This window comes from Seriola aureovittata, chromosome 4 (assembly GCF_021018895.1).
Source record: "Seriola aureovittata isolate HTS-2021-v1 ecotype China chromosome 4, ASM2101889v1, whole genome shotgun sequence".
NCBI classification, from domain to species: Eukaryota; Metazoa; Chordata; class Actinopteri; order Carangiformes; family Carangidae; genus Seriola; species Seriola aureovittata.
Window position 1 is genome coordinate 16734264 of NC_079367.1, and position 27031 is coordinate 16761294.

Consider the following 27031-nt stretch of genomic DNA (forward strand, 5'->3'; position numbering starts at 1 on the left):
TTTGAGTAAAATGTTTGTGTAAATGTTAGTATACACTAAGCACAGATTAGATTTGTTTTAAGACCTTTGTGATTTGATTGAGGTCTGATGTCTACTGACGTCATGATGCCAGCATCAAAGGTAGAGAACAAGTGGAGAGCCAAGCAGGAGTCGCTCACAGGCGACACAGCAGGGTACGGATAAAAGGGCACAAGGGCAAAGTGGATCACAACATCTACAAAAAAATAAAAGCATGTACCTGGCCATGGCTGTTTGCCAATGCATAATCTTTGTCACTGAAACAACTAAGCCACAAAAAACAATCTAAGACTGTAGTTATATGCAAACACAAACATGATTCTCAGAGAAATGCATTTCCACTCAAAAATAGGCCATGATTGTCAAAATATAAAAGAATCCTCCCAAATATATTAGTAGAAATAAAAACAAATATTATGATCATAACACACAACACGTGCATATACACACATCACAGGGATTCAGTCGTTTTAACCAAATACAGAATAGTGTATTTTTTTAGTGCTAAAGCACATCATTAGGATAATCAACTTGCAGAAAAAATACCACTATATTTAATCATTGCACTTTCTTCACACTACCAAAGGCTGCTGCGTCCACTATGTTTATGAAATTTGAGAATTTGTAACTATCAAGCAACCCAGGAATGTTAAGCATCATGAAATGTTTAAAACTAAAATGAAAATGAAACATTAAAATATATTTTCCAGCACTCATCGGCTCCGTCATACATATAGGTAAGTTGTGTTTATGAACTGGGACGCCCTCTGGTGCTAAAAGACTTAAACATCAAGTTAAAAAAAAATCAGTCCATGTTTAAAGTACAGTGTTTTAGATGTGTTACAATGTTCCTGATATATCAAAAATATATCTTTCTCACAAGAAATAGGGCAGATGTTCATGAATACACTTATTTACACAAGCTTTGTCCATCATGTTCATGTAGTGATTTTCAGTCAGTGGTTGTGCTGATGTTGAAATAATGGTCATAGGTAGAAAGCACCAACAAAAGTAAACTTGTTCTCTGTGAGTTTCAGGTCCGTAACGAGGTCTGCAGAGCTTTCATGTCCCTCAGCAGCCTCAGATTCTTCTTGCTTCTCTCCCCTGGTCTGACTTTGACTGCTCCGGCAGAGCGACCTCTTGTGGACACTGTGGTAGTCACGCTTGCCTCATTCCTACTGTTAGGCCTAGAACCAGCTTCCTTTCTCAACTTCTTTATCTAGAAGAGAGACAAGAAAAAGTATCAGAAAGGAGTCACAAAACAAAACAAAATCTTACACTTTGCTTGTGTGCGAAGTGAATTGGTTTTGTGTGAAATCCCACCTGTGTTTTGTGTTTGTAAAGTTTACTGATCTGCTCTCCCTTCCTCTCCATTTTCAGCAGCAGCCGCTCCTGCTCCCTCTGAAGTTCTCTTCTTTCCTGTTCGGAGACGCTGTCCTCCACCTGCCTCATCAGCTCATCCTGCTCCCTGCAACGCACACATTCAGACACACAGATGAAAATGAAACACTTTTCATAAGCGATTCTCTCCTTATCAAACTATGCACACTCACAAGCTCATGAGCCGCAGCTCCTCCTGTAGTGCTTGCAGCAGCTCTGACAGCTCCTCCCCACTAGCAGAGGAAGAAGAACAGGAACTGTCTGAATGCCTGCAGCCAGCTGTCTCATAGCCGTTTGTGTGGTTGGAGAGGACGCGGCTGTTGCAGAGGTGTGGCTGGTGTCGCTTCAAGAGTGACAAAACCGACTGGACGTTTGCTCTGACTGAGTGGCTGCAGCCCACTGACTGAAAGGCAGGTTGGGGAGTGGAAGAGAGAGACAGAGAGAACCACTGTAAGGACGGTGCAGCATTTCAAACTAAAATCTATTTCATTCCAGCGCTAAAAACACAAATGCACATATGTCCATACTACCGTTCCAGCAACAAAAGGCACATCTCTGAGGCTCAGTCTATAATGTGGCTGTGTGTAAGACGACTGCTGTGGTGAAGATTTCTGGGAAGAGAAAATCAGCGTAAACAATAGTAAGATCCACAGAAAGAAAACCAGAGAAAATTAAGAATTTATAAGGATCTCTGAACAAATGCCTTTCCCACTTGATTGAATATGACATTCACACATGTACTAACACAGTAGAGAAGCGCTAGACTGCAGATGTCTTGTCACATTTGTTCAAACATTTGTATATAAAGAAGGAAAGCAACATTCTCAGTCCTCTAAAACAGAAAACCCTGAACCACCCCTGTGAATCTGTAAAGGTCTTCACCTGTGAGTTGGACTTCCTCTGTTTGGACCGTCTGGTGGACAGGCACGGTGACACTGACTGCAGCAGGATCCTATTGGCCTCCAAACCTGTCTGGAGCTGAGGAAAGAAGAAGGAAAAAAAAAAGAAAAACACCACATACGTGTGATTCATAAGTGCATGTATAGACATTTATAGATTTACATTTAGCAAACATTATGTGAAACTTCCTTTCAGGCATAACAAACATTACAACCTGCAGATAGCGACTACAAGGAATAGAAATACAAATGAATGTCTCGTCACCTGGTCGGCCTTATCCTGGATGAGCTTCCTCTGGTGCTCCTCCTCCTGCAGTTTTATCTCTAGCTCATGAATCTTCATCTGACATATTCAGACACACACAGTCATCATTACTGTATTAATAATAAGAGGAATATTTTAATAAGTTATTTTTTACTTGTCACTGCAAACTTGTGATTAAAACATGAACTAGCTGCTTGACATTATTCTGGCTAAGTAAGTTCAAACCCTGACGACAGAATCTAAGACAACGCTCAAGCTTGTAACTTCTAAAAACTAGAGAGATTGTCCTACGTCAGTGGTTCCCAACCCATTTGGCTTGTGACCCCTCATCACAGGTAATGGCCTTGGTGTGGACATTAGAAGTTCAATCAAAGAGTGACTTTTCCCAAATTTGTATTATTTTCAGAGATGAAATATACAGCACTTCAAGAGAAAAAGTGAAAATGTCATAAAATGAAATCATTTTGTGTAAATGAAATATTGTATATTTAGTTTTCTTATCCCTTTAATCAATTTGTGACCCCTCAGGCTGGGAATCATTACCCTAGGTTTTGGGATAATGTCTTTTTATGTGATAATGTTTTTTGGGCCACAAGTGTTTCTTTCTTGTTCTCACTGAAATTTTGAAAGTTATTACACATCCATGTTTTGTTTGCAGGAAAACAGGGTGTGGGTAAGCTTGAGGAATTCATGTCATTCAGTCTGCATAGAAATGTAGTATTTTGTGTGTCACTGGCATAGCTATGGAAATTTGCAATATGCTCTTCCTTATGGTAGTGATAAGAGCACTGCACCAAGGCAGCTCAGTAGGTCAGTACATGTTCTTGTACCATTTTCCTATTGACATTTCACTCTGTCTTTATATATGTACCTCAGCATTGTTCTGTGTGCGTGTGATTCTGAGATACTCCTGCTCCAGTCGCTCCAGCTTCTCCAACTGAGCATGCTCAGTCACTGTGCCCGGCTGTCGATCAGGTAACTTGGCTGTATCCATGGAAACCTGACAGTTTCCAGGGGAACAATTAATACAGATCTACACATTTACTCACTCACACATGACAGGCCTTTTACTAACTAAGATATATCACAGCTTATGACACTTAGAAACTCTGGGGCTAACCTGCTGTCTGACCAGGCTGGTCCTGTCTGCCTTGGCATTCCGCAACATCTTTCTCATGTGATCCAGCTGTCGCTCCAGCTTCACACAGCGAGACTCCGCAGTGGCAAGGTGGGTGATCAACACTACAAGAGGACACAGAGAAGAGGGAGAGGAGAAAAAAATAACAAGATGCAAGGAAATGAAAGAAGTCAATGAAAAGGTTACAACATTATTATCATCGGATCTTAACCATATACTCACCTTGGTTACAGTCGGATGGCTCACTCATTTCTCTCTCTGTGTCGGCCTGATTATTTAAGAGTCTCTGTGTGACGTTCTCACTCTGTAGATGTGTGTGTGATGCATCCTTTCCTACAGTTTGCAGACCAAGCTCTGGATGTCCTTTCTCCAACTCCAGCCTCCTGATCTTCTCCTGAAGGTTCCTCAAGGCAGATAAGATGGCTGCACATGAACATACACACATGAATTGTGTGTGAGAGATTAGATACAAGAGTGTGATGCATATAGGTATATACTGTTAGAGTTCAAACATATTCAGGCAGTGGTTACATGGTTACAGACAGTGTAATAAGATATGTTTTCATAGATGTCACTGAAGCTGAGACATTCAGGTAGTGCGGCATCGCGTTACACATGTAACCATGGAGCTCTGGAACACCACAATACCTGAACTGAGACATTGTAAAGTGAATACATCCCACACTGAGAGACAGATGCACAAATTAAATTAACCTGCACTGCTGGTCTCTGGGAATGCCTTGCTGGGTGATGATGGGCGACATGGCTGATGTGTGCGTGCTCTACGTGTGTGATGCACAAGTGTGTTGATAAAGGGACGGTGGGCAGGATACTCTTTATAAGATGGCAGGGACAGGCTTTCAGATACTACTCCACTGGGTGGTGGTGGTGCTGGAAAGAGCTCCTGCAAAGAAAAACATGCACAAGCATCCACAGTAAATGGCGAATATTATACATCTCAAAGATATCTTCAATACTGATATCTTCAATATACGAATAAGGGAGATATTATAGTGCAGCAAGCCATCACATGCATGGGCAATAAATTAAGTGCAGAAAGGCTCCAACTGAACTTAACGTTACAGCATGATGTGTTTGTCCTGCTGAAGTCAAATACAACACATGACGGTAAAACTTTCCGGTCTGCAACATCAGCTGGTCTGAGTTGTAGCAACTGCTGCTAGGTATCTGTCCGTGTAGTCTAGCTAACTTTATGGCCAATATAAACAGCAGAAAACAGATTGTATTATTCTCAAAGTTAAGTTTAAAAATCCGGAAAAGCTACCTTCTCCCGCGTAACATCAGCAGCGGGTGTTTTTGACAGCGTCTCCATTGAAAGGCAGCCAATCCAGTTTGCCTCGCCTGTGCTGAACCACGGAGTAAATTATGAAAAATATGCTAATGTCATTTAAAAGTGAAACTATAGTGAACCCCTTTTAAATTACGACTGACAGCTTGCTAGCTAAGCCGTTTTCAGAGCTGCCAGTGCTAACATGGGTTGTGAAAAGAAAACATCACTTGGCAAGACACACAACCCAGGGTTTTGAGGGGTTTGAATGATATTTATCGCAGCCTGGCCCGCTAGACGATGCGCACGTAGACGCTAGCACTATCTTTGAGAGACGGCGGTGTCACTCTATAACTAAAACAAATGCACATCGCTTGCTAAACCGGAAGTGTAGTTTTTCCTCAGCCGAGAGTCTACCGTCTAGAACGGCGATGCTTCAGGGTAAAACTACAACAACCGTGAGCCATTTGTGAGGGTTCCGGAGAAGGTTTGCAAGACTTGCCGGGATTTTGTGGCAAGTTAGGTAGTTGTGATACTTCTGAGGAGGTGGGTGACACGCTATGATTTTTTCACCACGTACTTTATAACAAACAGTTGTCAAAGTTACACGGGCATATTAACTGTAGGTCAGACCAAACCAGTGTGTAAACACATGTTAAGTTCGTGATAGTTATTGCATTAATACGTTGCACCAATGAGCTTCTAGCATAAGATAAAGCTAACTCACCATCCTCGTTGTAAGTTAACGTACCATTCCGTTGCATGTTACTGTTAGCTACTACTTTACTAACAGATTAATAGTTAGCTAGCTATCACACAATATAATATAAGGCATTGTAATGTATCATGGAGTGTATTGTTTGGCGACCCTGGTATTATAAACGTGGCTTTCAACAGTAAGGCTTCTGTGACGTTTCTCGTTTACTTTTACTTACTTAACCGTAATATGCGGCGATTTCTTGCTTTATCTAAATATATCAACGAAAGCTGTGTATTAGCATCTGAAAGGCACTTCTGTCATTTCTTAGATAAGATAATCAGGGCTAAATGTATTTTCCGCAGGAAAAGGCTTTTGGTGAGCACCTGTCTGGTGAAAAAAGATCTGTCATTTTCCCACATCATCATGTCCTCGGAGAAAACATTGTGAGTCAGTTTGAATTCTACTTTTTAATAACAAATGATCAAACTAAATATATTGTGATTGTGCTGGTTACTTATTAACAGAGCTGGTAAAATGTACAATGGCCATGTACAATGCTGTCTAATGTACAGGTATATCCAGGCAAGTTCAGAATGCTTTAATCTTAATGCTGTTTTTCTTTTTATTGATTTCATTCTGTGCTGTTCTTAGGGATGATGAGGATACCTTCAAGATCCTAATTGCTACAGATGTTCACCTTGGTTACCTAGAGAAGGATGCAATCCGTGGCAATGACTCTTATAACACACTGGATGAGATCTTAAAATGTGCTAAGACAAACCAGGTACATACATGTGGATTGATGTTTTTATATAGGAGGTCAAATGGATGATTCACCCTTAGATAAATATGTATATCTGTATCTGCTTGAATGGACAACCACAAAGACCAAAGTCTTAAATGCCCTCTGACTTCTTTATGCATATTGATTTGCTTGCAGGTAGATTTCATCCTGCTGGGTGGAGATTTGTTCCATGAGAACAAGCCATCACGGCGATGCCTCCACAACTGCATCACTATGCTCAGACAGTACTGCATGGGAGACACGCCCATACACTTCAACATCCTCAGTGACCAGACCATCAACTTCAACACAACCCAGTCAGTGTCTCTTTCTTTCATTCCTTTCTACCATTGCAGTTGAATTAATGGTTTTTTAATGTTGTTTTATTTATGTCAATGTGTTGTAGGTTCCCCTGGGTTAACTATCAGGATGAAAACCTGAACATTGCTATTCCTGTGTTTAGCATTCATGGCAACCATGATGACCCAACTGGGGTGAGTTCTTTCCAGCATTAGAGAAATGATTATGTCACTGTGTATTTGTTTGGGTTTTTTTTGTAATGTTGTCCTTCTTTCCCCAAGGCTGAAGGTCTGTGTGCGCTTGATCTGCTAGGTGCTTCTGGTCTTATCAATCACTTCGGTCACTCCCAGTCAGTGGAGCGGATAGAGATTAGTCCCATTCTCATGCAGAAAGGCAACACCAGGTTGGCCTTATATGGTCTCGGTAAGTGTGTATTTTTTATAATCTTTGTCTACATTCTTCTAGGGTTAATATGAAAGCGATGACTGAAAATTTTGTTTCACTCTGAATTGTGTGCGTGTGTGGGTTTGTGTGTTTCGTAGGTTCTATCCCAGATGAGCGCTTGTACAGGATGTTTGTCAACAACCAGGTAACCATGCTTCGCCCCAAAGAAGACCAAGATGAGTGGTTTAACCTCTTCACCATCCACCAGAACAGGTGTGTGTATGCATGTGTATGTTGTTGGAAATCCATTAGGAGGGAAGACTATAAATTATAGTCTTATAATAACACATTATATATTGTTATATTGTTATGTCATTGAACATTAATGCGCTTTTAAGAAGGTGCATAATAGGTTGGCTCATGCTTTGTTCATAGATTGGTATGTTTTCAGTGCATTGATATAATGATATAAGTAAATCTTTACTACATTATCTAAAATGTTTTAAGGTTTTTGTTTTATCTTTCTTGTTTCTGTGTTCTGTCTAGGAGTAAGCACGGCCCCACAAACTATATTCCCGAGCAGTTCCTGGATGAATTTCTTGACCTGGTGGTGTGGGGTCACGAGCACGAATGTTTGATAGCACCATCCAGAAATGAGCAACAGCTCTTCTATGTGACCCAGCCTGGCAGTTCTGTAGCGACCTCCCTGTCCCCTGGAGAGGCTACCAAGAAGTACAAATAAACACACATACGGTTAATGACAGTCTCCATATTCTAAGTGTTAACGTGATCAAGTAGCTAAACCACTGTTTTTGTGTATCTAGGCACATAGGGCTGCTGAGGGTAAAGGGTCGTAAGATGAACCTGCAAAAGATCCCCCTAAAGACGGTGCGTCAGTTCTTCATCCAGGATGTGGTGCTGGCTGACTATGAAGACCTCTTCACCCCTGATACACCCCAGGTCACAAAGAAGGTGGAGGACTTGTGCTATGCAAAGGTAAACCTATAGTCATCATTAAACATAAAGAGACAGTCTAAAACTTATTGCTCAGTTGTTTTACTTTCTTTCTGCTATTCTGTAGGTTGTAGAGATGTTAGAGGAAGCTGAGAGAGAAAGACTTGGATGTCCGCTCACCCCAGAGAAACCTCTTATTCGTCTGAGGGTAAGAAGGACACACTTGAAGCATGTGCACACACCTTCACATTCACACTTGATTCTAATTCTGGAAACTTCATTGCCGTCACCAGGTGGACTACAGTGGAGGATTTGAGGCGTTCAACACCTCTCGCTTCAGTCAGAAGTTTGTGGACCGCGTGGCCAACCCAAAAGACATCATCCACTTTCTCAGACGGCGTGAGCAAAAGGAGGACATCAAAGGTCTGGCAGGGAGTTAATACATAGCTATGCAACTACAGTATACACCATAGATCGATATACTGTATTGTCTATTTGACTTCAATCTTTGTGCTTTTTAGATGAGGTCAATGTTGATTATGGCAAGCTGTTAAAAACCACAGCAGTTGAGGGGCTTAGAGTGGAGGACCTGGTTAAACAGTACTTCGAGGCAACCGAACAGGTACTGTACATACATGGGTTTACATTCACATATTGACAGGGCGTCATCACACTCATTTTCATCTACTGTTTTTACTTTGTATTCTATTGAAAAGTGTGTCTGCATATCTTCACAGACGGTACAGCTGTCCCTGCTGACCGAGCAGGGCATGGGGAAGGCCATTCAGGAGTTTGTAGACAAAGATGAGAAAGATGCCATCCAGGAGCTGATCACTTACCAGCTGGAGAAGACACAGCGCCACCTCCAGGCCAGAGGAGTAATTACAGAACAGGATATAGACGCAGAGGTAAGGAGTCGGGGCATGCACTGGAAATGGAGCAAATGATGTAAATATTCTATAATAGTAATGATAAACTTTATGAATACAGCAGTTTTTAATCAGTGTCTATGTGTTTTAAAATTTTCAGATCAGACGATTCAGAGACTCCAAAAAGAACACAACTGAGGAGGAGAATGAAATCAAAGAGGTATGTGTGTGGAATGCGCACTTCTTTCTTTCTTTCACTCTTTCGTTTGCTCTTTATTTCACTCTCTATTTATTTCTCAGGCTATGAGCAGAGCCAAAGCTCACCGCTTGGAGCGTGGTGATGATCCTTTACACTCAGATATATCCAGCGAATTTGCTGATGTTGCTATGGACTCCGAAGAGGAATCAGCCCTATTCCCTCCCCCAACGCGAGGCCGAGGGCGAGGAGGCAGGGGACGGGGTGGCCGAGGGAGGGGGAGAGGTGAGTTGTCTTTTCCATTTGTTACAAATATGAAGTGAGAATAGAAGCGCAGAGAAATACACAGTGGTAAAACAGCACATTTACTCAAGCATTGTGCTTAAGTACAATTTTGGGGTACTTCTACTTTACTTGAGCATTTCCATTTTTTACTACTTTATACTTCCATTCTACATTTATTTGACAGCTTTAGTCACTAGTTACCTTTTTAAGATGAATATTTTACATGGATTGAAGATATAACACACTTACTAAAATACAGCACATTGTTAAAGATTAAACCTGTAGTTTCCAACCTTTTTGGCTGCTGACATCGTACAAAGAGTAGTTTGTACAGCAAAACAAAGAATACAATGAAGGTGTGCAGTTATTCCATCATTGTTCCACTGTTGTTCATCTGTTCTTTCAGGTGCAACTGGCTCTGAACCAAAGCCAGCCGGGCGGGGTCGTGCCCAGAAATCCTCAGCAACAACCCAAAGCAGAAGCATTATGCAAGGTAGGAGAGAGTGAGATTATGTGTGTGAGTGTAGTGATCAGTAGACACACCATTATGGCAGACAGAGATATAGAGAATGTACAGCAATCTTATTTTACATTACCTCTTATTTTACCTGCTCCTCATCTTTCACTTTCTTCTTTTGCTTTCACCTCGACTCCTCCTTCAATGCACCTCTCGTCCTTCTTTACACCTCATTCTTCAGCATTTCAAGTTCCATCTCAGAAGTCGTCTCGGACTAGAGCCACCCCATCTTACACAGCAGATGAAGTAAGTTGAATGCCAGCGCACATGCAAAGTTAACACAAACATCTCCTTATTTTTAATCTGTATGTGATCTGTACCCTTTTTTATCCATCTTCAGGTGGCTATTGATGACTCAGATGAAGATATCTCAGTAATGAAAGCTGCCCGACCGCCTCCAAGGTATGTTTGTTTCTGTCTACAGTGTGGTAGTCCAGCCTTTCAAGGGAGGAAAAAATGTAGTGACACACCGGGTATATATTCTTTCTCGTTTCTTTCCTCCGTCAGTGATATTTTGAAAACTAACATATTTTGTTTTTACCTGGGTCTGGTTCTTGCTCACCACAGACCAGCATCGTCGTCGTCCTTCACTAAGTACAGCTCCCAGAGCCAGTCATCTCGAGGAGTTGCATTTGATGACAGCGATGATGATGATGAGGTAACAAGAGATCAGGGAAAATGAGATGAGCATATACAGTATCTAGAGTGCTGGGATGCAAACTACTGTATAGTGGGATTATATGTAACCATATAGTTTTCTGGGAATTAAAACTCCTGAATTCCTGATATCTTCTATTTATAACATTTCATACAAAAATTGTAACCCCTACACTTAAAACTACATAATCCATTTTATATTATTTATATTTTAATTCAAAAATTTTACTTGATTATCTTATCTTAATTTTCCATCTTCATCTCTTTTTTTCTTGCTTCAGGATAACCCATTCAAAGGCCCCACCCATCGTTCACGGAGATAACCATAAATGCATCTATGCATGAAATTCTTGTTAATGTTGATGATTTTCCAAAAAATCTGTAATTGAAAATTTGGAAGTTAGCGGCTGCAGTGTTCTGAAGGACTTCAAAGTGCATGTTTCAATTTTCTCAGCACCTAGTCTTCCTAATGCAGAGAATAAATAATTACGTTGGTAAGCTACTGTTGCTGAGGGTGAAACTATCCATTGATCTGTTTTGGTGAAAAGTCTAGGCTAAAGGCTATTAGGGGGCAATGTGGACGTGGCTTTCAGACAAGACCTACTGTACATGGTCTGCACATCCTCATTTGCTAGCCCCCAGCTCGACCTACCAAATGATCTGCTACTGCGCATCATCACTGATCGGTGTTGGGTTTTGTTGCTGGCCTTTGTGGTATTCTGATATTCAGGAATAATAAATGATTTTTCATATATTTTCAACCGTTTCTTTGTTTTTGAGTAATGGTCTATGTCTCCCTCTCAAAGGTTGTGGCTGCAAAGTCATAGAAAACCATGTGTTGGGTGTTAAACCATGGAACATGGTATAGCAAAGTCCAAGGCTTAGGGTGACAGTAGAACAATCATATTATATTGGTGTTAAAAACTTGCTGCATTGCATTTATCACAATTAGGATCTTACAAAGATGCTGCATAGCAAGGAAGATATTTGAGACAACTTCGTTTTTTAAGTTATAATCTAACATTACAATACATTGTTTTACATTTTAAGGTATGTTCCAGGCTTCCACAGATTGAAATTTTACACTTTATATAATGATTTACGTGTTCCCTTTTGTTAACGTTGGGTCAGAGGGTATGTGCATTGGGAGGACGACACTGAATGGAACAAAGTGAGATCCAGTTTCCAGTCCATACACTTGCAAAGAATATCAAGTCAGTTGTCCAACGGCCAAGAAAAAGGAAAACGTCTTTATTATATTTACAATGTATTTACACGCATATAATAATCAACATGTACCATATATACAGTCGAATGTTGAATGCTGTGCCATTCACCATACTGTGTTCACCACACCTCGAATTTCCGCTCACTTCCAGCTATTTTATAATATACAGTACACAGTACGTTACCCATCATTTTAAAATTCAGAAGTGCCAATTTATTGTTATCTTGTTTTGGTCTCTACGGAGCAGAGGATGATAAAAAACTAGTTTGATGTATTTTACTTTGCCACAAATGGAATGATTACTTTAGGAGGTTACATTTATATCCTTTTAGCTCTGAAGGCAAAAACTCCACCACTCTGAATATTCAATGGTGAGAGTTTTCTGAAGGCACACTGGATATCTGATTGAACTTTGAGACACAGTGTAGAGGCACCATGAACACATAACAGTGGGATTTTATAGTCTTCAGTGCATTATTATACTACATATCAATCTGCACACACAGTAAGGTCAAGTAATTCTCCCTTTCCACTTAAATTGCTCATGTCAACCATTCCATGGTCAAAGGCAAGCACACCGTCTGTGCTGTAAAAAAAAAAAAAAAAAAAAAAAAGTGCATTTTCCCTGTAAGGGATACAAATCAGATCAACTGACTCAGTAATATAAATGCATTTAACTGACTGGACTGGTCACTTCAACGATTTGGTGATAATAACCTGAGGCTTCACACTGACTTCTGTTGGCATTAGTATACCACAGGTCTGACACCCACCCTTTCCTCACCATATGAACCCTCATAACACATTGCACATCTAAAAATCATAGCATATAGTCATCAAGTACATTATGTCTGAGTTCTGCCAGTCTGGTTAGATAGAAAACCGTCACAGTTTAAACAGTTTGAACAGTTATTGCTAAAAACATGTTTGTATGAGCATTGCACTATGAAAACCCCAGACTGGCCAACAACAGACAGCTAAATAAATATACTTTTACCCTGAGATAAAAACCTGAAATGGCACAAACTACACTTGTAATAGCTTTGAAGGAAATGTGTGTGTGTGTGCACGCGCAGTGTTTATGCTTATGGCTGTGTTAAACAGTTCATCTGTTTTGCTGTTGAGATGCAGCTATTCAACTTCCTCTTTCTCTCCTTCTGTCTCCCATCTTCAGTTAACCACACTGAAACAAAATCATTGTTTGTTTGTCTGAGGTATTCTGGACTGGAGCCTTGTGGTGGCTGCTTGTCACGGTGAAGGACCTCAGGGGTTTTTCTGTAAGGGGTGGAAAAAAAATGTCACATTGGGCTTTGTTTGTTTTCAAGTTGTCATTTTTGGTCTGTATGTCAGTAGAGTAAGTGTTTTGCCAAATAAAGCTGCCTCCAAGCAGCATTTGTGTATGTATATATATGTGTATGTATATATATATATATATATATGTATATGTATATACATATACATGTATATGTATATGTATATATATATATATATTATATATATATATATATATATATATATGTATATGTATATATATATGTATATGTATATATATGTATATATATATATGTATATATGTGTAAATATGTGGAAATAATGTATATATATATATAATATATATATATATGTATATATATATATATATATATATATATATATATATATATATATGTATATATGTATGTATATATATATATATATATATATATATATATATATATATATATATATATATATATATATATTTTTTTTTTTTTTATTTATTATAATTTTCTTTCTTAAGTACAACTACAGCCCTTAAGTGGAAATAATTTTGTTGTGATACCAGAACTCATCCTATAATTTTCACTGTTTTAATTTAATGTCCACTTCACAGTCTTCCTCAGCAAATTAAGTCTGCTCAGCTGCTCTGCTGAATTGAGCAGACTCCATTCTCTCAAGGCAAACTGTATGATGTAGCTGAAAGCTAGGGGAAAAAGCTAGTAAGTGGACCTTACTAACACAGAAACTTAGCATTTTCTGTATTCTGTACCTCAATGGCTGCATGAATCCAGCCGAGCAGCTCTTCCACGTTGCAGTAGACACCTGGCCTCCTCTCCCGGGCACAGCCAACACCCCAGCTCACCACTCCTACCAGATACCATCTAGAGGAACTCAAGTGCACCAGAGGACCCCCACTGTCCCCCTAGGATTCATAAGATCACAATAATATTTTTTTTACCATTTTAAATATCCAAACCATTTGCCAGAAGAGAATGTCAATACTGGAAGATTCTACAAACTACACCTATTACTGAACTGCAGGCCTACCGCAGCACAACTTGAAATGGATCCAGTTTAAAAAGGTAATACACTACACACGGTTGTTTGGTTGAAAATATTAATATCAGATATTCTTCTTTGTCTTTTGCAGTAATAATTAGTATTGATTGTCAGTTACCTGGCAAGCATCCACTTGCCCCTTCAGGAAACCTGCACAGATCATTGTTTGGGTTATGGCACTGCCATAGACTGTGGGACTGGAACACACAGACCGGTTAATCAGAGGGATGCTGGCCTTCTGAAGTGAAGGAGAAACCTTGCCTGGTGGCAGAACAGGGATACAACATTTGAGTGATAGCGGCAACTTCAAAGAGGTTGTCTTTTCTTATTCATGGGGTTGCTGTTGATGAATGATGAGAGGTAGTGTTTAGGTTTCTCACCATTTTCCTCCAAGTATCCCCAGCCAGTCACAGTCATGGAAGCTCCAGCAGCAAGGCCAAAGGCTTTAGGAGGTAGACAAACCGGCCTGCGGTAAGCTAGAAGACAGGGGCAGTACATTCATTATGAAAGTTTTAGTCTTTAAAGTTCTTATTATTTACTTTTGTCATTCTGAAAGTTCTGTTTAAAGGTACAGTTATAGTTATCAAGTGAGTACACTGGCTAACTTTGGTCTGTGGTGAAGAGCTTGCTGTTTGACATATTCTCCACTAGAGGGCAAACCAGTATAGCCTACTGTATGTTCTTATTTGCCTTTGTCACAACTGTTGAAGTTGAAATTCAGCCACAGACTCCACATGGTCAGATAACCAATAAACTAATGACTATGCCAATGGGTAAGATGCAGTGACTCCTGTCAGTGTGTTTGAATGTGTTTAAATCCAACTCCAACCTCCTACTGTAATCGGGCTGCTGAGTCTCATCAGTGCTATATCATAGTCGTTTCGTGATGGATTGTAGTCTCCATTTATTATGATTCTGTCCACGTAGGAACCTCCCAGTGTGCCCATGTATGTCCGGCCTGACACCACTCTCCAGCGACTCAGCTCCTTTTTACTGCTGCAAGGTCAAAAACAAGTGCGTAAGGAGGAAGTGTGAGCAGGAATGTATGTAGATGTTTATCGCATAGGAAATTCACTGGAGATTGTGTACACGGAAGCTGTACTAACCCTGTAAAGCAGTGGGCAGCAGTGACTATCCAACGCGGTGACACTAGTGTCCCTCCACATGTATGCTGGCCACCCTGCTGCAGGCTGACCTGCCAGGGCCAGTCCTCGATGAGAGCATCTGTACCCCCGACAATACGGTCCTGAAAGCCCACCTGTCCACAGTCTGACAAACAAAAGAAAAACTATTTTCTTTACAGTGGTACATTTAACTACCAACGTTTATTTTCTAACTTTATGTATTTATCCATCTAGATCATTCTAGTCAAGCAGTAAAGGTCTGGTTGGATTAGTTTCTTTTCCTACACAAACAAATTTTTGATCTATTCAACAGAATGAAGGAACCTACTCCATCATGTGTTGCTAAGTAAGAGTTGTGCTGCTTACTGTAGACATGCATGGGCCTGTTAGTGTGAAACTAGTCACATACCCATGTCATCTTCCACCCACCACCCAGGAGCCCCACTCTGCCTTGTTAAAAGCTGTAAACAATGTTAATGATGGTGGTTGCTTTTCCAAAAATAAAACCCACCTGAACAGGACAAAGACATCACAGATCCGGATCTGCAGACACTTCTAGTGCAAGAAGAACAGAAGGAGTTACACATGAACCACATGTGGCCACAACATTAGTCAAACTGAAACAACACACAGTCAAATGTTGTGTTGATCTAACCCCCCCCCCCGTTGAACTTTGTCGCTTTCTGTTTTGTTTGGTTTGAGTAAAACACCTGCCGGTCTTGTTCACTCTCATAGAGAATAAAACAGAGAGGGAACGAAAACTGGGATTTTTTTAGATTTTAGGAAGAGAAACTGTGAGAACAGAAGAGAGGGCAAAGGTTAAAAGGGGGGGAAGAGAACAAAGATTAATATGCTTTTCTAATATGTTTTTATCTTTAAAGTCAACAGTTTGAAGGGGAATCATCTCTCAGTCAACAGCTGTGTCTTTGTCTTAGACAGCAGTTTCTAAGACAGCATTGTTTTTTTTTTTAAGATCACTTTAGATCTGAGCGGCAATAATGACAAATAGTCATTCCTTAGTCATAAATAATGAGGTTTAACACTTTTGATTTTCCATTTCCCTTCCTCACCGGTCAATGGTAGCCTGATGTATGGGTGTGTTTGCAGTCCCAGGTCTGATGGCTGTGAATGGTCCGGTTTTCAGGGAAGATATTAAAGTGTCCACTGGGACACTGCTGCTACGAGGTTTACTGTTGATACAGAAGGAGCAGAGGCTTGATTTCAGGTCAAATAACCCATTCATTAAATTTGCAACACAATCCATGTGATGCGTGACATCTGTTAAATTCATCCCTGGGGGGTGTAAACTTACTACGTGTATCCCAGTTGATTACACGCCGTCTGTGTGTGCTGCTCGGTCCAGTCGTCACTGCACACACTCCTCCAACCTGAGCCAGGACTGTACACCTGCAGGACGTGCTTACGTGACATGAGACGCACTGGAGAGAGAAACGGCAGAAAGAGGAAGAAAAGATGTCATTTTTCAAGCATTGTTTTTGTGTCTGTGATGACAAAGCAAGAAAGAGTCAGGTGTTTGTTTTACCTGGAAAGGTAGTGTTGAGCGTAAAGCTTGATAAACAAGTAATTTCATCCTCTCCTCCTGCACAGTCATTATTCCCGTCACAGGCTTTGTCTATTGGGATGAACTTGACTGAGCGCGAACAGAAGAAGTATTTGCTCTCAATTAGCTGCTTAACTGGAGGGCAAAGGGGGTGGCACATTGGAATAGAAGGGCAGAATGCAGGTTAGAATAGCAGTATGCTCGGATGATTTCATATACAGTAAATGACACTGAATCCTATCGTGAACTTTAAACATTTGCAAAGCATCTTTCTCTAGTATCCAAGCAGTGAAGTCGGATAGAAATATGAAGGTGGGGCCTGTTTGGCACGCCATCCTGTGGTGTTCGTCTGTGTCTTTGGAGAAAGGAACTACTGTCAGGAATTGAGACTCACTGAAATATGCTGCGGTGACCAGTATGCCCAGTAGCACCACAACTGTCAGGACAGTTAGCAGCACCCTCTTCCGCTTAGACGCCTTGTCTTTCTGAGTCTTTGGAGCCGTCATGGGCTTTCTGCGGCGGCCTGGCTGTGGAGCCACTGAAGGAAGGAAGAAGTGAGAGAGAAATCAGAGCGATCAGGAGAGAAATATAAATGAGGCAATAATAGAAAAGTGAGATGAGAGAATAGAAACCATTACGCAAATGAAGAAGGAAAGGAGAAAAATGAGTCAAGTTGAAAAAGGTGGTACATACTGAAGGTGCAACTTCTCAGTACTGTCCCACACAAGTATTTCCAGGTTTTTAACATGATATTCACAGAACTCTTCCATCAGCACAGCAACATGCTGTTTATTAACACAAAACCAACAACAGCACACAGCTTACCTGCCTGCCTGGGATTCAATGGTCTAATGCTTTCCTCTGGCACCTGGGCGATCGTCTGAGGAAAGAATAAAAAAGGTGCATAAGACAAGGGGTAAGGTGAGCGCAGGTGTCGAAACAAAAGTGTGCATGGCATGGCCTGGGAGGAAATATACATTGTGTGTGTATAGGAGGAGGTGTGTGTGATTGTGTCATATTGTGTGGAAGTTTCCATGTAATTATCTGAACTTACATGATATCTTTGCATGAGTTTATTTCCAGGTAATTCAAATATGTGTGACCATCTGTTGCATCTACCTGTACAAATAGGCTACAGCATGGTCATGTGTAAAACAGGTGTATAATACATATCCAGGGAGGAACCACAAAGGATTACCGATTATGCACACATGGAACACTATGGAGCCACTATGAGATGTCACATTACACCCATATGCTCCCACCCTGTACATGTCAGCCAGTCCATATGCTGCAGGCAGTTCCCATCATCTGGTATCTCACAGACTACTTGACTCTGAATGTACAGGACAGTGGGGGCGCGGTGTGGTGAGGTCCACTGGGACCCAGTGAGTCTTCCAGTCAAATGCAACTGATATTGTGCAGACAGAACACACTGTAATATTGCAGGGTGGTATAGACAGGTGTGACCGCCCTTCAACCACAGGAGCCAAGTATTCTTCAACAGGATATCAGCTGTATCCCGGTTGCATAATCGCATACAGAGTTCATTTCGGTCTAAATTGTGTGTGTAGGGTGTAGGAAAAGTTGCAGAACAAATGACAGCAGTTATTCCCCAGGACAAGGGGCAGGATCCTCTGAGGCTGTTCACAACCTTCAAACCAGTAACTGTTGTTATAGGACATACATTTTGCGACCTGTTGAGTAATTTGCAGGGTGGTTTTCCCTTACTTGATGGCTTTCACTTGGAAAATGAAAATGAAGCCTGAAGGGGTAAAACTATCCAACATTTAACAGGAAAAAAACAAAGATTAGAAAAACCTAAATAGTATTCTGTGTAGCATAAATATTTTTTTTATACAAATTATATATACATTATTTCAGCCCATGATAGTGGACCTGAAGCCTGGGTGCCTATACCCTGGATTAGTCCGTCTACTCTCATTTAACTCAAACATTTGCATGTTTATCAGCAGTGTATGTAACCTGCAGCAAGGTTAAGGATATGTAAATCAGAGCTCAACAGAAAAGTGAAGCACAGAAAAGTAATCTTTGGGGTTTTGATTTTTGATCAGACAAAACAAAACATCTGAGGATGTCAAATATCAAAGGAATGTCACTACTTTTGTGATATTTCATGCAGCAAACAATTAAGCTTTCTATTTTTAAGTGATGTAGCCAATATTTACCAGTCACTGATTGACCACAAATACCTGGTAAATCAATTCAAACAGAATCTTTGAATCTGTAATCCCAGTTTTGTAAGCTTGTTCATTTAAATTTGAACTAGCAAACTATGGGCCGATTACTTTTAGAAACGTTAACGTGTTGTGGAGGGAGTGCCATTTTTATTTCGGTCTAATTTCTCTTTGAAAAGTGTGGGGTCGGTTTAATCACTCTTACCGTCTCTGTCTTCTCAGTGGAGCGACACGTCGTGAGTGTCAGCTTGGCGCAGCGGCTGAAGTTTGGCGGGGACGCCGTTACTATCCGCCAAAAGAACAAATTGAGACGTGACTCCTGGTACCAAGGTAACTCAAGTACTGTCTCATTTGTATTTTCTGTCTTCTTTGCTGGATCTGTCTGGTTTGCTTACGTCAGGGAGGACCTAGCTTGTTTCAGAGGTGGAAACTGCATGCGGTCAGTTAGCGGGGCTAGCTAAAACCGCTAATGAAATACCTTCAAAACAACGGGGCGTGACCTTTTCAGTTTCTACTTGTGTTAAATACATGTGGCGTGTGAGTATAGAGGCTGTAAAGGTGTTAAAAGTTACCGTGGACAGAGTTAGACTGAGTAATTTACGTTAAACCTGCAATAACTATTCTTTAGACACTTGGGGGCAGTGGTGTTGATATTTTACTTTTTAGCGTAAAATATGTTGTGACCAACATAAACTGACCGAGACGGAGTTGCTGGGATGTTACCATACACTGTGCATATTTAAGCGGTTGCTACTGCCAGTAGAAAGTTGTGAACTTGATATGGTGCAAACAGCTGCTTATTTTCATGTAGAAATTAAGTCCGGTATTCACTCATTGTTTTGGTCTCCGCCAACTCCCAAGGGAAATGATATGGCTGAGGTTAGCTTCCGATTTGCAGGGATCACAAATCTGAAACTGTGTTTTAAACAGGCTTTAGTTTTTAGATCTAGACCTGGTCTGGTGTGGTCTGGTTGTGATAAAAAGCAGTAAAGAGTTTTATTTTCACAAGTAGAACAAAGGTTTCACAAATCTTTAACTATTTTTAAACATTTGAGTGAACCTGTTAATCAGGTTCAGGTCTGACAATTAAAAATCAAGTTTTCTTAAGTTTTCCTGGTCTGTTGTCTGGATGGAGAGAAAGCAGTTGAAGTGAAAAAGCTGAAAGTAGTTTTTGATCAGCTTTAAGGCTTTAAGTTGAATATCTAACAGCATTTCACAACAGTAAGTGGATCAAAAAAGAAGCATTGGTCATGCAAGTTAAGGTGACGATTCTCTATAGGTTCACAATACCATTTGATACATTACAAAAAATTATAGCTGCTTTAAAGTAATGTGATGTTAATTCACTTCTTTTGCTATTGAGTAATTAGTATATGGCCCACCACTGGCCACATTTCTGAGCTGAATTTGGTCACATTTTACAATGTTCTTGCTTCTAGTTATGAATAACTAGCATCTCACCAATAGATTCATGTCACCACATTATAATAGTGCTGTTATTCAATCAAAACCCATTTCTTGGTGTACAAACAGGGGTCAGCTTTGTTGTGGCACTCACTATTTGTATGTTACTTTCAATGTGCTTTGATTCATCAAGGGTGAACATGACTCATCCTGTAATGTTGTAGCTGCTCAGTATCACATCAGTATGACTGCTAACCGGCCTGTTTGGAGGATTTCAGCCCAGGGTGTCGAGTTACCGACAGTTTGTAGAGCACTTTCGTCTACCTGCTGTTCTGCCTTTGTCCTGTCCTCACAGTTTGCCATTCAGTTTTTGAACAACAAACAGAATATATTATAGTTGATACTTTTTTTGATTAAAAAAACTAATGCAGAATCTTTGATGACTAAATGAGGAATTGCCAGAAACCATAGCATCACAAAACAGTAACTGGAAACAGCGGAGTACTGTTCTCAAATTTACACTTCTGCTTTAGTAGTTTTTGTAAGTTCCCTCATTTGCATGTTGCTTTGCTGCAAGATTTATTATTTTGCTATAACTTCTGTCAAAGGAAGTGCACAAAATCAACTTTGACACAAGAGTTGTGAAAATAATGGTTGGTGGCTCTTGTCAGTCAAATGCTAGGAACAAACAAGGAAAAGAGAGACGGGCAAAGAATGTTGTTGGGCAGGTTTTTTTTTTTGGAAGGAAGCTTATATTATCCTGCTATAAATCAGCTGTGTCACCATGAACCATAAAAGACTGTATGTGTCAGAGATCCTGACATTTTGTTCTTTACTCTGCATGTTGTTGTCCAATCACTCTCAGATTTCTCTTTATATTGAAACAAGTAATGTTTCACCTGTATGAATCAAGCCCTGCAGCACTTTTGTATGTGACATGAGACTTGTAGTCACTTATGGTAAAGTTTCAAATAATCAATTAATAGCCATATACGCTCCCTTTTATGTAATAGAATGTAAGTTGATTCTTATACTCCCCCAAAAGACTGATGACTCAACCTAACCTAAACCTTTCCACTTGTATAAGTGTATGAATATAATAAATATAATAGTGCACACCCTCAAAATAATCACACAGACTCATTCCTAATACCAACTGGCTGAAGAAAAAAATAGTGCAAGAAACTAGGTCATCATCCCCTGATGTAAGTATAAGTTGAATAAGCAAGATGAATGTGACAGCACAAAAAAGGGGGAGGTCCATCTCACCAGGGAAACCAGAAAGTTGGTTAAAGAAACACATGTTGGCATGACTTGACAAACACATCCCTGAAAATACAGGATCTGTTTTGTTATATTATGACGCATGATGATAACGCCTTCTGGGAAACACAAATCAACTAAACCAGTTTACAGAGCCAGAGCCATGTTCCAAAAAACCAAGATAACTGACCAAGCATGATCATATCTCACATCTTACTTCTGCTGTAACAGCTAACCTCATAATCCTAACTTTGGTTCTTTTTGAATTAGAGTGACCCATAGGTGGACTATGTGTATTGGGAACTGCTCCAGCACCAGCAGAAAAGCCTAACTGGGTCAGCCTTACAGATAAAAGCTGTGACACGGTAAACCTTTTGTTCAAACGTGTCAGTGCTCCTTGCTGGTTTTCAGCTTTGTTGGATTATGTTCCTCTCAACTGAAACATACACAAAAGGGCTTTTAAAAAACTACCCGTGACATGTAGGATGACCTGTAATCAAAGGCCAAGATCTAGACCAGTGCTCTCCACACACGTTAAGATATTCAAAGGCACAAACAAGCTAATGTGCATTTATATGCTTTAGTCAGTGTAGGCTGCACTCACAAACAGTTGCACACCTATATAATGAGGTAGATGGTGCACACATACATATTGAGCAAATGTTAAAACAGCATCATGAAGTATGAATGTAAATGTATATGTATATGAATATGAGCCGGATCATTTTGAATCTAAAATGCTCCTACCTGCCCTTTAAGCTGCCAGTAATCACACAGAACAGATACTGTATGTAAAGCACGAGCATGGGCTCCCATTTAGCAGCAGATGGCATTTCCAATATGCAAAATATAGCCACTGCCAGTACACTGCAGAAACTGGTTGAACCTTTTGTATGACAGTAGGTCTCGGTGCCATAGTTAAATAACAAATTTGTTACCAGAATTGACAACGATGATGTGATTCAAATGACCCCTTCCGTGGAAACCAGTGACCTGAAATGCCATCTTCCTGATGAATATGTTGATTCTGCTTCCAGTTGCACTCACCCACATGATGTAGTTGTCTTTCTCAGTAAGGCCCAGATGCACCTCATCTGACAGGCAGCACAGAGTAAACACTGCCCTCCCTCCCTGAAGGTGGGACTCAGACAGAAACTCACTGTCCTGTGTCTGTCCTTCGTCCGTTTCCTTTCACCTGCGCGCTACACTTGCTTCTACTACAAAACCTGGTTTGATTCAGCCTCTATCTCTCTCTCTTTCTCTCCTCCCTTTCTCTTTCTACAACAGTGTAACTGAATCCGGCTTGAAGGATGCCTGACTTGCCCCCCTCTAAAACCCAGAGGCTGTAATAAAGAGTGCTGGTGTGTAGCGCTGTTTTGACGCTCCGCAAGTTTCAGATAGAGCTGCTTTAGGAGGACCAAGCCCTGCTGACAAGACAAAACAAAACAAAACTGAAGTATTCCAGGTAACCTGACACCTGAACCCTCCTCTTCCTCCCTCTCTCACTCTCTATCCCGCACTCCCTCTCTCTCTCTCTCTCTGTCTCTCTCAGTCTCTCGCTTCCTATGTGTCTTCCCAAATTTTGTCCTTCCTCCCACTGCAAACTTTTTAAACCCTCTTAACATACACCATCTTTTTTGCCCCCTTAAGATACAAATACATGCAAAAACTTCGACATAACAGAGTGCTCCATATATGCACACATACACACACACTCACACGCTCAGACACAACATGAAGTTAACAGTGGTGTGTATGTGTCCAGTATTATGCCTGGAGGCTGAGGTGTGTCATTTCTCACCTGTACTGTTTTGACAGTGTGCTGAGAAGTCGGTTGGTATCAGTCAGGAGTTCTTGTCTGACAATCAAATTGTGACTCATGCCATTTCTTGTCTCAGAGAACTAAAACAAGAGGAATGTGACAAATACATTCCATGCCTCACAAGAATCTACGGCCATGCTAGCAGCTGCTGGGCTACAGTGACACTTTATGCTAAATACTAAAAGCTGAATGCCATCATGCTAACGCACTCCAAATGACAATGCTGATGTGCTGATGTTTAGCAAGAACAATGTTTACCATGTTCACCACATTAGTGTACCATGTTAGAATGTTAACATTTGCTATTTGGCACTAAGCACAAAGAATGGCTGAAGTTGATGAGAATATCATTACCTTTGCAGGTATTTGGTCATAAACCAAAGTTTTGGATTGATTAAAGTTTGACTTGATAATGGTGCTAAATTGAAAGTCAGAGGACATGAATGTCTGAATCAGATTTCATGGCAATTCATCCAAGAGCTGTGGAGACATTTCACAAAAAAAATGCCAACGATGAATGTCAGTACAGAATTTCATGGTAATCCATCAATAGTTGCAATATTGGTTATTTAAAAATGGAATTACACATCTTAAACCTACTTTCTATGAGTTACTGTAAAACGTGAAAGAATGCTGCAGTTTTAGGCAAACCTAAGTCGCTGTTTGGTTTTTGGACAGAAGTGCAAAATACCCGAATGTTTCAAACCAGTAGATATCAATACAGCAGCAGATTTCTGTCCTATATTTCTGAAGTATTACCTTTTAATGATGCACCCAATGACCACTCTGGTCACTGGGTCAGTGCTTGTCAAAACTGTGAATGTTATGGGACACTGAGCATAGTCAGCTGAGGGAGGGGGGGATGCCTGATTGGGAATGTGATGAAAAAAGAAGACAGAAAAAAGGTTGGCTGAAGAGAAAGAGCCATTGTTACAAGCAGCAGGTGAATATGTGGCTTGACCTGGATATTAAATGCAATGAACCTTAAAGCTCATTCCCAACCTTTCCTCATTTCATTGGTCTAAGGATTTAGTAATTGTCTCAGAGTATATAGTAAATGTGAAAATACATAGATGGACAGATATATAAATCTTGGTATGTACAGTAAGGTATGTAGGAAGCCCTGTATCTCCATATATATATATATATATATATATATATATGGGCTATACAGAGCTAATTTACCCTGATCTTCCAATAACCTTGTAGATATTCAGGTTGCCAAAACATTTAGAGGCCCCACCCAGGTATGAAATATGGTGCATGACCTACTTTAGTGTGTTTGCCTGACTGAACTTAGTTAAAATGAACGGTATTTCAAAGTGATTCACTGCACTGTACGTACAGTAAGTCACCCATTTTAAGTCCTCACATTTACAACTCTGTAAATCACATGAATCACAAGGTTTATCCTGTCTGACAGCCTGACACTGTTGAACAATGGTTGACGAGATGTTTGCACAAACTATAAAAGACAAGATGAGAGCAATACAGAGATCTAATAAATCTTTTGTACGCCCTTGCTTGACTTCAGGCTTTTATTGTTCTGCTCAGTCAAACTGGTTGATTTTGTTCATAATCCCATTAGCTCTCACAGCACGACAGCTGAACACACAGTCCGTATCAAGCGGATAAAATTCATTATTCTTCATTTCTTTGTCAGTGAACACAATGGTTGCTGCTAAAAACACTGTGTTCGTTTGAAATTGGGTGCATGTAAAGCTCAAGGACAACCAAATACACTCCCGACTTCCTGAACGGAATATAGACCAGATTGTTTACATATTAACAGAACGCTACCAAGGCTATTGCTAAAATATTTGTATTCACAATGGATATGTAAAAGTATTTTTACACATCTATATTACTTATTCTCTTTCAATGTGTTTAGAACTTGTTGATAACATAAAAATGTTGATAACATTTATTTGCTGCTCACTGACTGGCAAACAGTGTGTCAGCAGGTTCAAATTTGGTGCAAATTTGAGAAACCTAAGCAGGGACTGTACAGCGTGATCTGTGTGTTCCTTAATAATTTGATGACAATACTAATTTTGAGCAAAGCAAAAGTGAACATGAATATGGCAACGGCTAGCTTTATTTTGATTTAACCTCTAAAAGCGAATGACGACCAAAAAAAACACTGCCACCAAACTTTTAAAAGGTATCCTGGACCACACAGATTTAAAATGTGGAAGTTTCCTTTAAGTCCTTATCAGACATGCCTACGTGGAGGGTTTACTAAAGTTTAGTGAAAACCTGATTAGAAAAGGATCAAAGTTCTTTCCGAGTTTTATAAAAAGACCACTCGTATAAAAACAATCTACTACTCATACAGCATGCCATTCGTTATTTTGACACAAACACAAACCCATTAGTTATTAAGGATTTGGGGAAAAAAAGCAGAGGTAATAACAAAATCCTAATTACAGACACTCAAATATCATACCTCACACCACTGTACTCTCCCTCACCTTTAAAGCGGCTGTCACTTCTTGTCAGAAGAGCATCTGGAGGGCAAACAGTATTCCTAGTCGCTGAAATTCAGCATCTCTCTCTGAGGAGTTTCTCGGCAGACTTTTATTGTTTCAACAGGGACCACCCTCTGCCCTCCACTTTCATGGCAAACAACTTATCTCAGTCCATCTCTTTCTCTTTCTCTCTCCCTCTCTCCCTCTCGCTCACACACAGACACACACAAACACATGCACTCCACCTCAATTTACAACCAAAGCCATTAAACCACCACCCCACATAAAGGTGTGCATTTTGTGAAACTCGATATGGAGCTTCAGAGAAGTTAGGGGAAGTGCGGCATGAAAAACAGCTTGTTAATTATTAACACCTTCACATTTCATGTTCCCTGGACTCTAAAGAATCTGTATTGTCCCTCTCTCTCCCTCTTTGTATCCAAACCGATTTTTGTTGGGGAGGAATTAAGTGTCCCAAAAAGTGTAAATGTTTTCAAGATAATGTTATTTCAGTAGTGTGATAAATTGAATTTGGAAAATATAAATGAACATTTCCTGGATATAGGACAAAAGACATGGAGGGGAAAACAAACAAGATTAAAATTGGTTTTAAAAAAATGGATATTCAAGCTCCATCAACAAAGTCTATGATAATCCAAAATTACATTACATTTTACTCACTACTTGCTTACATTTACTATATATTTAATTCTGAAATATTTTGTCTAAGGTGTTCAAATTGTCAGTCATATTTGTGTGCATAATCTAGAAACAATAAACACAGGTCCCAGTGATGTGATCCTTGGTCTTGGATGTCTTGGATCACATGACTGTGAACACACAAAACACTTTATTGTGTTAGATGTCACCCACTGCACCTGACCGACATTAAATGAATGGATTTACAGTATAAGGAAGCTATCTGCTGAGAACTGTGAAATATACCACGTTTCATGCAACTCAAGCAGGTTGGTGTATCCACATCAATCTATGAATCATAGTGATAG

General features: G+C 40.1%; 3 protein-coding genes across 10 annotated transcripts; 1 reads left to right on the forward strand and 2 right to left on the reverse strand.

Moving 5' to 3' along the window:
- Positions 1 to 51: 51 nt before the first annotated feature.
- On the reverse strand, positions 52 to 5349 carry cep57 (centrosomal protein 57). Of its 2 annotated transcripts, none has more exons than XM_056374202.1 (11): positions 4986 to 5349; positions 4415 to 4604; positions 3923 to 4123; positions 3683 to 3804; positions 3434 to 3562; positions 2563 to 2640; positions 2281 to 2376; positions 1929 to 2009; positions 1572 to 1801; positions 1342 to 1486; positions 52 to 1237 (listed from the first exon to the last, which is right to left on the reverse strand). In XM_056374202.1, the coding sequence occupies exons 1-11, from the start codon at positions 5031 to 5033 to the stop codon at positions 1052 to 1054; spliced, it is 1506 nt and encodes a 501-aa protein (XP_056230177.1). In that variant the 5' UTR covers positions 5034 to 5349; the 3' UTR covers positions 52 to 1051. The 2 variants fall into 2 exon arrangements, with proteins under 2 accessions (XP_056230177.1, XP_056230176.1); XM_056374201.1 differs by having other exon boundaries at positions 1926 to 2009.
- A 127-nt stretch (positions 5350 to 5476) lies between these two features.
- On the forward strand, positions 5477 to 11388 carry mre11a (MRE11 homolog A, double strand break repair nuclease). Of its 2 annotated transcripts, none has more exons than XM_056374199.1 (20): positions 5477 to 5534; positions 6051 to 6131; positions 6340 to 6472; positions 6629 to 6789; positions 6879 to 6966; positions 7054 to 7195; positions 7315 to 7429; positions 7703 to 7888; positions 7981 to 8152; positions 8238 to 8318; positions 8404 to 8533; positions 8632 to 8732; positions 8848 to 9018; positions 9140 to 9199; positions 9280 to 9460; positions 9867 to 9953; positions 10159 to 10223; positions 10318 to 10379; positions 10545 to 10635; positions 10916 to 11388. In XM_056374199.1, exons 2-20 carry the CDS (start codon positions 6112 to 6114, stop codon positions 10955 to 10957), a joined length of 2088 nt encoding a protein of 695 aa, XP_056230174.1. In that variant the 5' UTR covers positions 5477 to 5534; positions 6051 to 6111; the 3' UTR covers positions 10958 to 11388. The 2 variants fall into 2 exon arrangements, with proteins under 2 accessions (XP_056230174.1, XP_056230175.1); XM_056374200.1 differs by lacking the exon at positions 5477 to 5534 and adding an exon at positions 5705 to 5725.
- Positions 11389 to 11865: 477 nt separating this feature from the next.
- tmprss4a (transmembrane serine protease 4a) lies at positions 11866 to 26288 on the reverse strand. Of its 6 annotated transcripts, none has more exons than XM_056375122.1 (13): positions 26028 to 26288; positions 17692 to 17746; positions 17261 to 17404; positions 16849 to 17001; positions 16618 to 16744; positions 16376 to 16495; positions 15817 to 15860; positions 15288 to 15450; positions 15011 to 15177; positions 14562 to 14657; positions 14300 to 14442; positions 13892 to 14044; positions 11866 to 13137 (listed from the first exon to the last, which is right to left on the reverse strand). In XM_056375122.1, exons 3-13 carry the CDS (start codon positions 17370 to 17372, stop codon positions 13126 to 13128), a joined length of 1290 nt encoding a protein of 429 aa, XP_056231097.1. In that variant the 5' UTR covers positions 17373 to 17404; positions 17692 to 17746; positions 26028 to 26288; the 3' UTR covers positions 11866 to 13125. The 6 variants fall into 6 exon arrangements, 5 of the variants coding, with proteins under 5 accessions (XP_056231097.1, XP_056231095.1, XP_056231094.1 ...); XM_056375120.1 differs by lacking the exon at positions 26028 to 26288 and adding an exon at positions 22779 to 23025 and having other exon boundaries at positions 15817 to 15857; XM_056375119.1 differs by lacking the exon at positions 26028 to 26288 and adding an exon at positions 22779 to 23025.
- Positions 26289 to 27031: the final 743 nt, after the last annotated feature.

Coding starts and splice junctions, on each gene's coding strand:
- cep57 (XM_056374201.1), bottom strand. CDS start 5,033: ATGGAGACGCTGTCAAAAACACCCGCTGCTGATGTTACGCGGGAGAAG. Junction 2,641..3,433: donor GCACACAGAACAATGCTGAG/GTACATATATAA, acceptor TGAATATGTCAG/ATGAAGATTCATGAGCTAGA. Junction 2,377..2,562: donor TCCAGGATAAGGCCGACCAG/GTGACGAGACAT, acceptor TTCTTTCCTCAG/CTCCAGACAGGTTTGGAGGC.
- mre11a (XM_056374199.1), top strand. CDS start 6,112: ATGTCCTCGGAGAAAACATT. Junction 9,461..9,866: donor TGGCCGAGGGAGGGGGAGAG/GTGAGTTGTCTT, acceptor CTGTTCTTTCAG/GTGCAACTGGCTCTGAACCA. Junction 9,954..10,158: donor AAGCAGAAGCATTATGCAAG/GTAGGAGAGAGT, acceptor CTCATTCTTCAG/CATTTCAAGTTCCATCTCAG.
- tmprss4a (XM_056375119.1), bottom strand. Junction 15,451..15,816: donor GATGTCTTTGTCCTGTTCAG/GTGGGTTTTATT, acceptor TTTGTTTGTCAG/ACTGTGGACAGGTGGGCTTT. Junction 14,045..14,299: donor GGCAAGTGGATGCTTGCCAG/GTAACTGACAAT, acceptor TATGAATCCTAG/GGGGACAGTGGGGGTCCTCT.